At 43.8% G+C, this 13,261-nt stretch overlaps 1 protein-coding gene across 7 annotated transcripts in view; it reads right to left on the bottom strand.

Annotated features, from left to right (window-relative positions):
* LOC101148708 (thyroglobulin) overlaps window positions 1-13,261 on the bottom strand; it is a 218,394-nt gene that overhangs the window by 143,108 nt on the left and 62,025 nt on the right. For all 7 annotated transcript variants that reach the window (XM_063709519.1, XM_063709517.1, XM_063709516.1 and 4 more), the window contains one exon: window positions 8,101-8,163. In XM_063709519.1, coding sequence (XP_063565589.1) covers window positions 8,101-8,163 — 63 coding nt within the window. The remainder of the gene's footprint in view (window positions 1-8,100; window positions 8,164-13,261) is intronic.

Raw genomic sequence — 13,261 nt, 5'->3', positions numbered from 1 at the left:
AAGTTTTATACAAACACTAAACAATTTTGGAATCAGTGGCCACTCACCTGGGCCTTCTGGCCTGAGGACCAAAGGGATGAAGAATCAGTCCTGTGTGCCTTTAACACGCCATCAGCCCAGCGCCTAGAGTAGTAAGAAAACAGTGTGCCTGGGTTGGTGCACAGTGTTTAAAGGCATGCATTCCACCCTCAGACACGTCCCAGTCTGGATTATTAGAGTGCAAAGCCACTGTGGAGGGTGCTGTGGGGTCCCTGACTCCCTCCAGGACTGCAGGGCTCTACATTAGCAGTGGTGGGTGCTGCTGAGGCAGACCACTGTCAGCCCCCCTCCAGGACTGCCTCGGCTGAAGGTCATGCCCTGCTCAGGGCAGCTCATGGTAATGAGTGACCAGTGTGAGGCCATAACAATTTTAAAGGTCATCCCAGCTTCAGCATCCCTAAAGGGCCATCTGAGGCCTCCACCGAGACAACACTAAGGTTCAACTTCTCCCTCAGCCCAGTCCTGGGCCTTCCCTTGCCTCCTAACACCCCTATTGGTAGAATTAACTTTTTGCTAAAAAAAAAAAAAAAAAAAACTGGCCTTCCTACTAAACTTCATCTCAGAGTACGACTCCCGGGGAACTGGAACAGCGACAGCCACCATCTTCAGGGGGGAGACTCTGGGTTTACATCCGGGATGAGTACAAATTTCAGCTCTACAAAGTACTGGTTATGTGAGTTTGGGCCTCTCTGAGCCTTAGCTTCCAAATCTGGAAAATGGACACAGTTGTGCACACCTTGTAGGGCAGTTGTGAGGATTAAAATATAGAAAGCATTTAGCATGGTGATTGGCATATTCAGTCATTCCATGAATAGGAATTTTTAAAATATATGATTGTGTGTGGTCATTAGAGGTTGGGAAGATCAGAGGGAGGGGGAGGAGACAGGGAGGTTAGTTAAGGGTGTGCAGTTCCAGGGGGACGGGAAAAATGATTCCCACTGCTGTGTAGCACTGTAGTGGGAAGATGGCTAACAATTAGTGTATATTTTCAAAACTCTAGAAGAGAGGATTTGGAATGTTCACAACAAAAAGAAATGATAAACATTTGAGGCGACAGATACGCTGATTGCCCTGGTCTGATCATTACACATTGTATACACGTATTAAGATATCACTCTGTATCTCATAAATGTGTAAAATTATTATATGTCAACTAAAAATAAGAGCAAAAAATGATAGAGCTACTAGCAAACTCTTTACCTTAATAACAGTTATCCATAAAAATGTGTGTGTGACTGTATACGTGTGTGTATACGTACATATATATTATATATATATATAATTGTATAGCTCAGCTTTAACTGGTTGTCATGTGGGGAAGTCACACTCTCTCTGCCTCAGTTTCCTCCTCTGTAAAGCGGTTTGGACTTGGGAATTATTGCTGACGTTTCTTGAACACCCACTCTACAGCAAATTCCATGCTGAGCATTATACTTTATTTGCTCTTCAACAAAAGCCTGCTAGACTGATATTGCTTATATTTCACCATTATTCTCACTTTACTGGGGCAAGCAGGGGCATCAAGAGGCTGTGAAATCTGGCCCAGATACTCAGTGAAGCTGCCCAGATGGACCTCAAAGCCCACGTGCTGCACCGTGATGTCGCACTGCTTCCTCGCTTAGAGGGTGTACATGCTTCCCGCCGGTGCTGACACTTTAGGATCACAGGACTCTGTTTCCGCCTTAATGAAAAACATTTGCAGAAAAGATCAAGTGAATTCCGTCAACCCACGGGCATAGGCAAAGGCACAGGATGGAGGCCAAGCAGACAAAGTTGATTCCTTTTCATTGTGTGGTTCAAAAGCTGTTGGGGCAGCCACTGCTGTTTCCATCTGCCCTGAATTCAGGCTTTGTCCCTGTCACTGAGCTCCAGGATGAGGTCAGGAGAGAGGTGCTGGAAAGCTGAGCAGGACAAACTGTAACGAGACATCTCTCTTCGCTCTGCCTTGCACCTCTCAGCTGCAGCCTTCTTCACAGTCCGCTCTGCCAGCAGCAACCTGTGCTGCACCCATTGCTCAAAAGGGCTCTAAGTCAAGGGCGGGAGCATTTTCCAGATGGTATGTTGAAGTATTCATGTGAAACACACATAGAATGGAGAGGACAAAATCCTAAATATTCTGTGTTTACCCTGGCTTTCAATCCAAATAGTAAATTTAATTCAGTAGCATCTTGATAGGATTTGGCTCTGTGTCCCACCCAAATCTCACCTTGTAGCTCCCATAATTCCCACGTGTTGTGGGAGGGACCCAGTGGGAGATAACTGAATCATGGGGGCAGGTCTTTCCTGTTCTGTTTTCATGATAGTGAATAAGTCTCAGGACATCTGACGGCTTTTAAAAACGGCATTTTGCCTGCACAAGCTCTCTCTTTGCCTGCTGCCATCCATGTAAGATGTGACTTGTTCCTCCTTGCCTTCTGTCATGATTGTGAGGCCTCCCCAGCCACATGGAGCTGTGAGTCCAATTAAACCTCTTTCTTCTGTAAATTGTCCAGTCTCGGGTATGTCTTTATGAGCAGCGTGAAAATGAACTAATACACACCTCTAAGAGAAACGTTTCTCAAATAGAGAATGGTAAGCTGAATGCTCGTTGTCCTGGGAATAAACCCTTAGGAGATCCCACATTTGGGAAGAAGGGAAGGGGTGCGATGATCACACAGGCAGGCTCCAACACTGGAGAAGATAACTCAAGCTAACCTGCAGCAGCCTTGCTGGCTTGGTTGGTGTAAGCCTTTTAAGATGCAATGTACATTTGTCTTACGAAGAAAATATATATTTACTATTTCACTTGTTTATAAAACAATTTTTCTCCAAAGAGAGTACAACTATACACTATACACTGATGATATAATTGTCCTCACTTTCTCAGAATCTAGCTAGTCATCCACCAAAGCACTCTCATGATAGTGCAAAGTAAAGCTTTTACATAGTTTTAAAGATCATTGTTCCACTGCTTCAAGCCCTGCAAGGATCTGCAGTATCCAATGCACTTTACGCTTTGGCCCCTGTCCTCTTCTGCACCTGCTGGTCCTGCAACACTGAGCTACTTGCATGGCCCTGCCTGAGCCTTGCTGATGCATGTCCCCATGCTTCCACACATGCAGTGCCCTCTGCCTCAGACACTATCCATTCTCCTCTTGGCCATCTGACAGATGCACACTAGTCCTCCAAGTCACAGTCTGGTCATAATATATTTGTGGTGCTTTTCCTGCCTGTCTATGGTGAATCTGGGGGAACCTTTTCAGTGTCCCACTGCAGCCTAGGAACAATTCCACTGTGCAGATGGACTTTCGAGTCTAGACTTGTCTGGAGACCTAATTGCTTAGCTTCATTTCGTGGGTGTGTGTGTGTGTGTGTGTGTGCATGTGTATGTACAAGATGCCCATTCAAAGTTTACTTCAAAGAAAGAATTCTGCTCCCCTGACTGGTCAGTGGGGATGGTGTGCAGATGGAGGAGACTTCTGAAATCTCATGCACCTGTCTTGAGTACATACTATGTGATAAGGGCTGCTCTAAACACTGCATTTCTGTTGCTCTAGAGAAGGTTTCTAACACACTAGCTGGTTTGAAGGCACCAGTTTAGCAGGCAGGTGAGTTTTAGAAAGTCTTTCCAGAGAGAAGGGTTTGCATGTGCAAAGAATTCTTTCTTTGAAGTAGACTTTGAATGGGTGGCTTATACACACACACACACACACACACACACCACACACACACACACACCACACACACACACACCACACACACACACACACACCACACACACACACACACGTATAAAAGACATGAAACCAAGAGATTAGGTCTCCAGACAAGTCTAGACTCGAAAGCTCGTCTTTGCTAACCTGTTTCAGAAACTCAACCAAGTAACCTTATCTAACTCTGAAAGGGTCCATACAGATGTGGGTTCAAATCCCAGCTCAGTCATTTAATTTCCGTTTCCTTACTTGAAAAACAGACCATGCTATGAACCTAAATTTCTTGTGAATATTATATGATTTATAAATATTTGATATTTAAGAAATATTTCCTTTTCTCCCTGAATAGAGTACATAAAGATGAATATTTTACACATACACAGTGCATACATGCCTGTACACGTACACATACACATATAGACACATCCTCACAATCTATGTCAGAACCATACAATGACATTTCAACACCCTGAAGGCAGAGTTATCCCCTCCCTCTGATTCACATCAAAGGAACATGCCAAAATTCTTAGTTCTAATTTGGGAACTTTAACACATAGATAGGATGTTGGCTCTGACGTTTCTATGCTTTTAAGTCATACTTGTTAACAACACACTTACAAGCACTGTGACATCTCATTCCACCTTGGAAACACCTACTCAGGCCCATAGGCTGTGTGTATATGTGAAAGGACATGCTCCATGCTCCATCCTTTTTTTTTTTCTTTTGTAGGTAATTCACATGTCAGTAATACAAATGTTTAGCAAAAATAGAGTGGAAGCATTGTAAAATCACCCAAAGAAGTTATGCTTTGGTTTATGCATCTTTAACAATAGTATTTGACATCAAAACACTCTTTATCTATAAATTTAATAAATAATTTTTTAGTGATAAAACTTAAGGATCGCAAGTATATCAAAAGCCGAAAACCACTTTAGTTTACGGCTGGTAAGTATGCAACTAGCAACAACTGTTTGAGACTAATTTGGCAATATAAATCTAGGGTCTTAAAATGTAAATTTCTCAATCCCAATAATTCTGCTTTGGTCAATCTTACCCCAGGAAATAATCTGGACTTCTGGAGGGAATTTTAGGTACCAAGTAGTTCATTTTGCTATTTTTATAATGATGAATAATAATAAATAATCAAATGCCCCAAAATAAAGAAATGGACTAATGAACTGGTGGAATAACAGGACAGCTATCTCTGTTAACAATATTGTTGCTCATTTGTTGTTCATCACTAGAAGGTGAGCATCATGAGAGTAGGAACATAGAAGACTCAATGAATGAGTGACTACGTATATACATGCCTGCATGAATGAGTGATTTAGAGAGATATGTAAGAATTTGGAGATATATACGTATATATATACACATACATATATATACATATATACACATACATATATACATATATACACATATATACATCTATACACATATATACATATATATACACACATATATATATATAATGCAATATTAGGTAAAAGCAACCGAAAATGCAACATTATACATAGAGACTACAATGTTATCAGACCATACAGAGAGCCTAAAAAGATTGAAAAAATAAACAAATGAATTAACTGACACAGAATAACTTCTAAATAACTGTGATTTTCTTTCTATATTTCTGTTTTGTTTGAATTTTCTATAGCTAACAAATATTATAATAGGACCTATCTCTTGAGGTTCATATGAAGTTTAAATGCTTAGCACAGTGCTGAAGACAAAATGAGTTTTCATTAAACATTAAAAAGTTTTGAAAAATACTATAGTATTGTTTTGAATTAAATACTGCTCTTTATCCTCTCTCCCTCCACAACCCCCTACAAAATGAAGTAAAAGAATATAAGCATCTAAACCCACAAAGATAACAAAAAAAAAAGAACAAGGAAAAAAGGAAACGCAAGGAGCAGACAGCAGATGAGGGACTTCAAACACTGTTAAGTAAAGAATGGGAGATGGAGGCGTGTTAACTGACTTGGCAGAGAGGAACAAGCAGTGTCCCAGTGCCTACAGAAGGAAGCACCCACACGACCTGCAGCTCCCCAGGCCTTTGGTGAGCAGGAAGCAGGTGCTGCAGAGGGCAGGGGTACAATAGGGATTGTGTGTGACAGCAGGATAGCTGAAAATCTTGACAATTGTAACAGGATGCTACTGTTTCTCTTTGGGGCTCTGTGGTGAACCATATTTACGTGGCCATAATAATGATTTACTCTTGTTTCAACCCCAAATCTTGATATTAATATATTTTGTGGATAAAGGAGGAAAATTGTAAAAGGGTAGTGATAAAAGAGACAGAGAGCTAAGTCTCCATCAAGGCAAGAAGTGAACAGTCACTTCTGAAGTGGACAAATCAAGGAATAGTGGGATTCCATGGGTAACTGGTTCCAGGACCCCTCCCACCCATGGCTACCAAAATTCACAGATGCTCAAGTCTCTTATACAAAATGGTGTAGCATTTGCATATAACTCACACACATTCTCTGTATACTTTAATCATCTCTAGATTACTTAAAATGTCTAATACAATGCCTACACACAGCTTTGTCTGCATGGATTCAACGTAGTACTTGACGCACAGCAAATTCAAGTTTTGCTTTATGGAATTTTTTGGAATTTTATTTTCTGATTATTTTTGATCTACATGTTATTGAACACACGGCTATGGAACCCACATAGAGCAGGCCAACTGTAACTTAGAAACACGGAGGCCAGGATGAGAAAAAAAGTAGTTAAAAGAGTTGAAAGTTGGGGCTACTAGGAGTGGGAGTGGCAGATGAGTAGAGATGACATAGGGAACTCATTTGTTTTGCTTTTTTTTTTATTTTTATTTTTTTTGAGATGGAGGCTGTGTTGCTCAGGCTGGAGAACAGTGTGATCTCGGCTCACTGCAACCTCCGCCTCCCGGGTTCAAGCGATTCTCCTGCCTCAGCCTCCCTAGTAGCTGGGACTACAGGCGTACGCTACCATGCCTGGCTAATTTTTGTATTTTTAGTAGAGATGGAGTTTCACCATATTGGTCAGGCTGGTCTCGAACTCCTGATCTCGTGATCCACCCACCTCAGCCTCCCAAAGTGCTGAGATTACAGGTGTGAGCCACTGCGCCTGGCCTGTTTCCTTTTTAAACCATAAATCTTTTGGGACTTTTTGATTATTTCAACTGTGTTTGTACATTAACTTGATAAAATTCAAAATCAATTTTGAGCAAAATCTGGCTAGCACATGTATTATCTGTTTGGTCTTGGGCAACCTTATCTGTCTCTAAGCCCTACTCCACCATCTGTGACATGGCAATAACGATGCCAACCTTACAGTATTTCAGGAAGCTAACGTCTATCATGAATGCAAAGTGCTTAGCATACACAGTTTCTATAGAAGGCTCAAAAACTTTATATATAATGTGTTCTCCAAAGTTAGCTATTTTAACTGACTGAGGGAAACTAATAACATATATGAGTAAAAGACATTTTTATACTTTTAGCCACAGCCCTGGTTTTAAATAATTTCCTCCTACATGAGCTATATTCTGTCTCTCCAGCCAGGGCCATAATAGCCATAATGACAGATTTCTAGGGCCCCTTAGACATCATGTCACAGGACAGGAATTAACATCGCTTGGCCTCTTGGCTGAGCAGCGTCTGGAGCCCAGGCTGAGCCTCTCATTTCCTGACAAAGGGAAGCAGAAAAGGGGACGGTGCAGTGAGGCCCATGCTGTCCTGACCCCTCCACCTCACCCCCATCTAGAGCGTCCAGATGTCTCTACTGCACCCAACCTCTCTGCACTTTCTGCTGACTCATGCCATGAGTGAGGAGGATCAGTGGGATGTGCAGGAGCAAGGGCAGCCTGGGTCCAGGCTATGTTACCGGGCACCTGGGCACCTGGGCTCCTGGACTCAGGGCCAGTGTTTCATCATTAGATGTCACAGTGCTGCCCAGTGTGGCCGATAACTGTAAGCTCCAACTCTTTTGCACTAATAAGGAGCTGACTTCTTTCCCTTTTTGGCCATAAATAACACCATTCTTGACATTGCCTCCGGATTGTGTGTGTCTAGTCATTACTCGATAGGGCGAAATAATCCTTAAAATGAACACTGGGAGAACGCGACTTACGTCTTACTCTGCTTCAATCAGCCACATAATTTCCACAAATCATTTCATTCCCGTGAGTCAGTTTTCTCATCTGCAAAGTGGGCATGTTGCTGGTACTCACCCCACTTATACATGTGTTTAATTCATAGGAGCTGGAATTAATGCAAGTGATATGCAAGCTATCAACTTCTGTACAAAAGCAAGGGGGAAGAGGAGAAAGAAGAGGAATGAGGGGGTACTCTCATCCAAGAGATAAAAAGACAATGAACTTACCTTTCTCTGTGAGGGAAGGCAGAACAACCAAGGGGCAAAAACTGGGAGCATTATTTTGAGCAACTGAAAAGGAAAAAGCAGTCTTTTAGTTCTTTTCTACCCCCATGGTATCATCGAGTTCAGAAGGCATTAATATAAGTATAAGAATGGTGATTGTAAAATTGGACTTGGAGGGCAGACAGACTGTCCCAACCTGTATCAGTCAGGGTGGGCTGGATGATGCTGAGCTAACAAACAATCTCAACATATAAGTGGCTTAGAACAGTTCAGGCTCCCTCTCCTTGCACCACCTGCCTACTGCAGAGAGGCTGGGGGCTTTGCTCTATGTTGCCGTCTCTCAAGGACCAAGCTGAAAAAGGCACCTTCTTGCCTCAAGTTTCAATAATTGCCATGCAGGGCAAAGCGAATGCAGCAGATTTACTTCAGTCTTGCTCTTAGAGCTTTTGCCTAGAAGTGACACACATCATTTCTTTTCTCATGACATTGACCAAAGTTAGATTATGAGATCAAGGGTGAGGAGGTGCAGTCCTACCCCGTCCCAGAGAGCAGAGAGCCGAAACGTGTGGGAAACAACACAAATGCTAGCCACTAACACTTACTGACTCTGTGAACTGGGCAAGGCACTTATGCTTTCTGGGCCTCAGTTTTCACATCTGTACAATGAGGTTAGTACTACCCACCTAGAGAATTATGACAAAATTACAGGAGATAACACAATTTATTACATTTGGCACTGTGCCAGGCATAAGATACCAGCTCAGCTAATGCCAGCTGCTAATGGCAAGCAGCACAGCATGGTGGCAGCCTGGACTTTGAAGGCAGACAGACTGGATATGGACCTCAACAGACCACTTGGAAGCAGCGTAGAGTAAGACAGCCTGGACTTTGAAGGCAGAGAGACTGGATACGGACCTCATCAGACCACCTGGAAGCAGCGTAGAGTAACAAGTCCTCTGACTTCCTCTATTTTCAGTTTCAGCATTGATAAAACGAAGATGATGTAAACATTAAATGAAGAACCATTCATACCCAGTATGTGACACATAAATGCAAATTATCTTCTCCCCCTTTTTCTTCCTTTACTGAATAAATCTAAATCTTCATTACTCTTTTCTCTCCAGTGGCCCAAACTAGGACGGTACATGGGATCTCCTTGCTCACAGGGAGCTGCGGCAATGTAGCATGGCCAGCAGTCAAAAGTAGGGGCTCCCGGGTCAGCAGCCCCAGGCAAGATTGGTTTGCCACTTTTCTGCTGTGTAACTTTGAGCAAATTACTCAACCTCTCTGTCCTCAGTTTCCTTGTCTATAAAATGGGCATAGTAACAGGGCCTCTCTTAGGGTTGCGAGGTTTAGATGAGCTGATACTGGTGCAGCTCTGATCACACAGTAAACGTTCAATACATCCTGTGTATGATTCACTCCTAATACTGCCCTTTAACAATAATACACTCTTGCCATGTCTCTTGTCCCTGCGTGCCTCCATGAAAAGCCATGGGGCAGAGTCATGCTGTGTTCTGGTCCCAAAGTCCCTGCGTGGGTCCCCTCACATCCACCTCCTTCTCTGCCTTCTTCACTTTGGTCAGATATGCCAAGCCCCAGCCTCTTTGCGTTCTAGAGCCTTCAATCCTATTATGTCTTTTCCCCTTGGCGTCATCTGCCTGGAAGCACCTGCTACTATCACTCTAAGGCACCAGATCTCCAACTCTGGCAGACTTCCAAATTACCTGGAGGGCATGGTAACACACACCTTGCTGGGTCCCACCCCAGAGTGTCTGATTCCGCAGGTCTGGGATGGGATCTGAGGTCTACATTTCAAGCAAGTTCCCCAGCGCTGCTGTTGCTGCTGATCCACGCTGAGCTAAGGCTTCTGTCATCTCACGTTCTGGGAGCTCCTAATATAACTCAGAATTGCTCAGAAGTACCCCCATGTTCCTCTATATCCAGCTGGCCAGCTTGATACTTGTCACCCTGTTGTCACTTGTTTAAAATGTCTGTTCTTCCCAGAAGAGACTCTCAGAACCAGGCTCCTGAGAGTGCAATCTTCAGAGAATAATTTGACTATCTATGTTGAGGGCATTCAAATGTCCACACCCTTGGATCCAGTAATTCTGCTCCTAGAAATTTACTTTGAAATTCAAAGCAAGCTCTGTCTGCAAAGGAAACATCTCCCAATACTGATTGAACACTGGCAACTACATAAATGCTGAACACTATGAGAATGGTGGCGTGAGCTACAGCACATCTACTGGGGGGATTACCATGCATCTCACGTCAGCAGAGCATTTACCACACAGTCTGCTGCGTTGCTTTACTTTCCTTTCACACCCACTATCAGTGAGAAAAAGTAACAGGCATTATAAGCCTTTGCGTGGGACCTTCTTTATTGTACAGGACTGAGATGAGCCCTGAGAATCCTCAGCTTCCATATGTAGGTAGCAATTTACGTAGAATCTATTCTTTATCATCATTCACATCCTATGAACAGCTTCTTAACCTTTTACTAAGCATAAAGTCTGCTGCTGGCACTAGGCTAGCATTTGGCATGCAGTATCTCATTTAATTCCCTAACAATCTCATGAGGTAGGGCCTACTGTTACCGCATGCAGTGCTGTGCTGGCAAATATGTTACAACTGATTAGGTGGGAGTAAGAGCTATTTTTTACTCACAACATTTCTGATACCACATCTGTCAGGTTTTTTGCCCCCACACCAACCAATTCTTCAACCCTCTGGACCAGTGATTCAATTCAATCCAGACACTAACTACCTGGATTTCAAGTCAGACCCCACAGGTTAAGTCTCAGTCCCAGAAGACTGCCCCCCACTTCAGATACCAATCACAAGCCCTGAGCCTCCTGCACTTCTGACCATATAAATTGGGGGTTTCCATGACCTCCTCCTTGGGATCAATAATTTGCTAGAATGGCTCCCAGGACTCAGGGAAACCACTATCTATTAAAGTTTTACTATAAAGGATACAACTCAGAAACAGCCAAAAGGAAGGGGTGCATAGGACAAGAGGGCCAGAGGGGGAGCCTCTGCACCCTGTTTAGGTGCCCCACCCTCCCAGCACCTCTGTGTGTTCACCAACTCAGAAGCTCTCCAAACCTGGTTGTTGAGGGGACTTAAGGAGGTTCCATCACATATGAGTAATTGAGTAAGTCATTGGCCATTGGTCAATGAACTCAATCTCCAGCTGTTCTCTTCTTCTTGGAGATAGGGGAGTGGGACTGAGAGTTCCAATCTTCTACTCTTGCCTTGGTCTTTGTGGCAGCTAGCCCTCCTTCTTAAGCTGTCTAGGGGCCTCCAGCCACCAGTCATCTTATTAGAAGACAAAAAGATACTTTTGTCACTCTAGAGATCCCAAGGGACTCAAAAGCTCTTGACTTAGAGGCTCCTTCCCCAGCCCCCTTGTCCTATGCACCCCTTCCTTTTGGCTGTTTCTGAGTTGTATCCTTTATAATAAAACTTAATTAGTGTTTCCCTGAGTCCTGAGAGCCATTCTAGCAAATTATTGATCCCAAGGAGGAGGTCATGGAGACCCCCAATTTATATGGTCAGAAGTGCAGGAGGCTCAGGGCTTGTGATTGGTATCTGAAGTGGGGGGCAGTCTTCTGGGACTGAGACTTAACCTGTGGGGTCTGACTTGAAATCCAGGTAGTTAGTGTCTGGATTGAATTGAATCACTGGTCCAGAGGGTTGAAGAATTGGTTGGTGTGGGGGCAAAAAACCTGACAGATGTGGTATCAGAAATGTTGTGAGTAAAAAATAGCTCTTACTCCCACCTAATCAGTTGTAACATATTTGCCAGCACAGCACTGCATGCGGTAACAGTAGGCCCTACCTCATGAGATTGTTAGGGAATTAAATGAGATACTGCATGCCAAATGCTAGCCTAGTGCCAGCAGCAGACTTTATGCTTAGTAAAAGGTTAAGAAGCTGTTCATAGGATGTGAATGATGATAAAGAATAGATTCTACAGAAAATTGCTACCTACATATGGAAGTTTCTATGTGGGTTGCAGAGACACATAATTAGAAGAGCTTGTCATTTCCTTTCCAGATTCTTACATCTAGAATTGCAAGAGGGTCCAAAAACATTTGCTTAGCAGAAGACAGGAACTGTGAGGCTTCAACTCTCTTTTCTAGAAGTCACATTTGACTTTGTAAACAGATCTTGCCCCACTTGCAGACAATGCACAGCTGCAGATAAGATGGGCAGCCCTAGTTCTCTTCAAAGAACAGAGAGTACCAATGCCCCAGAGGCCCACCCCTTCCAGGAAGCCCTGGGCTCTGGGGTACTGCTTAACCACAGAGCAGCCCCTTATTCCACGCGCCACCCCCTCCTCCCCTCAGCACTTATACCCTTGTCCTCTGGAGGCTTAGAACAGTTCCTCTCTGGCTCTACTGCCAGGAAGGGGCTGCAAACAGTCTCATTTGCATTCACATTGCTTAGCCTGAGACTCTGCAATTCTATGCTAAGATGCATGGAACTTTCTGCTCACTTCTGAACTCTGCTCATAGCAGAATCAGAAGGCCCATGGCTGCAGGCTCTATGGACTCTCCTTTTGGTGCTCTGCTGCACTAGGTCTGTGCTTTTCTTTTTCTGAATGCTGGGAGACTCTGCTCCGTCCTTTGATCTGTGACCACAGCCCTGTAAGAAGGTTATGTTTCAATTGTCCATGTGTGCAGGTCTCTGCCTCTGAGGCTGTGAGATCTGTAAGGGCAGGGACATGCTACCTCCTCTCTACCTACTGCCTATGCCTAGTCAGTGGCCACTGCTCCTTCACCCCACTTCCCTTTCTCTATATCCAGCTTTCCCCCAGAGTCACTTTTGTATAATCCCTTGCAGAACAGAATTTCCTGTTCCTCTCTCATGCTCTGAAGAAGCACCCCCAACACCCTACCTCTCCCCTGGGATTCCACTACAGTAATACAAGCCACATCACGGTGTAATTCTCTGAGGCTGGGGAGGAGAACAGCACCCTCCTCCCAGAGGGGTGTGAGTTGATACAAGGAATGCCTTTAGAGTAGTGTCTGTGACATGGTTTGGAGGTGTGTCCCCTCCAAATCTCATGTTGAAATGTGACCTCCAGTGTTGGAGGTGATCCTGGTGGGAGGTGTTTGGGTCATGGGGATGGATCCATCATGAATGGCTTGGT

This window comes from Gorilla gorilla, chromosome 7 (assembly GCF_029281585.2).
Source record: "Gorilla gorilla gorilla isolate KB3781 chromosome 7, NHGRI_mGorGor1-v2.1_pri, whole genome shotgun sequence".
Taxonomy (NCBI): Eukaryota; Metazoa; Chordata; class Mammalia; order Primates; family Hominidae; genus Gorilla; species Gorilla gorilla.
This window is presented reverse-complemented; position numbering and strand designations above follow the sequence as displayed.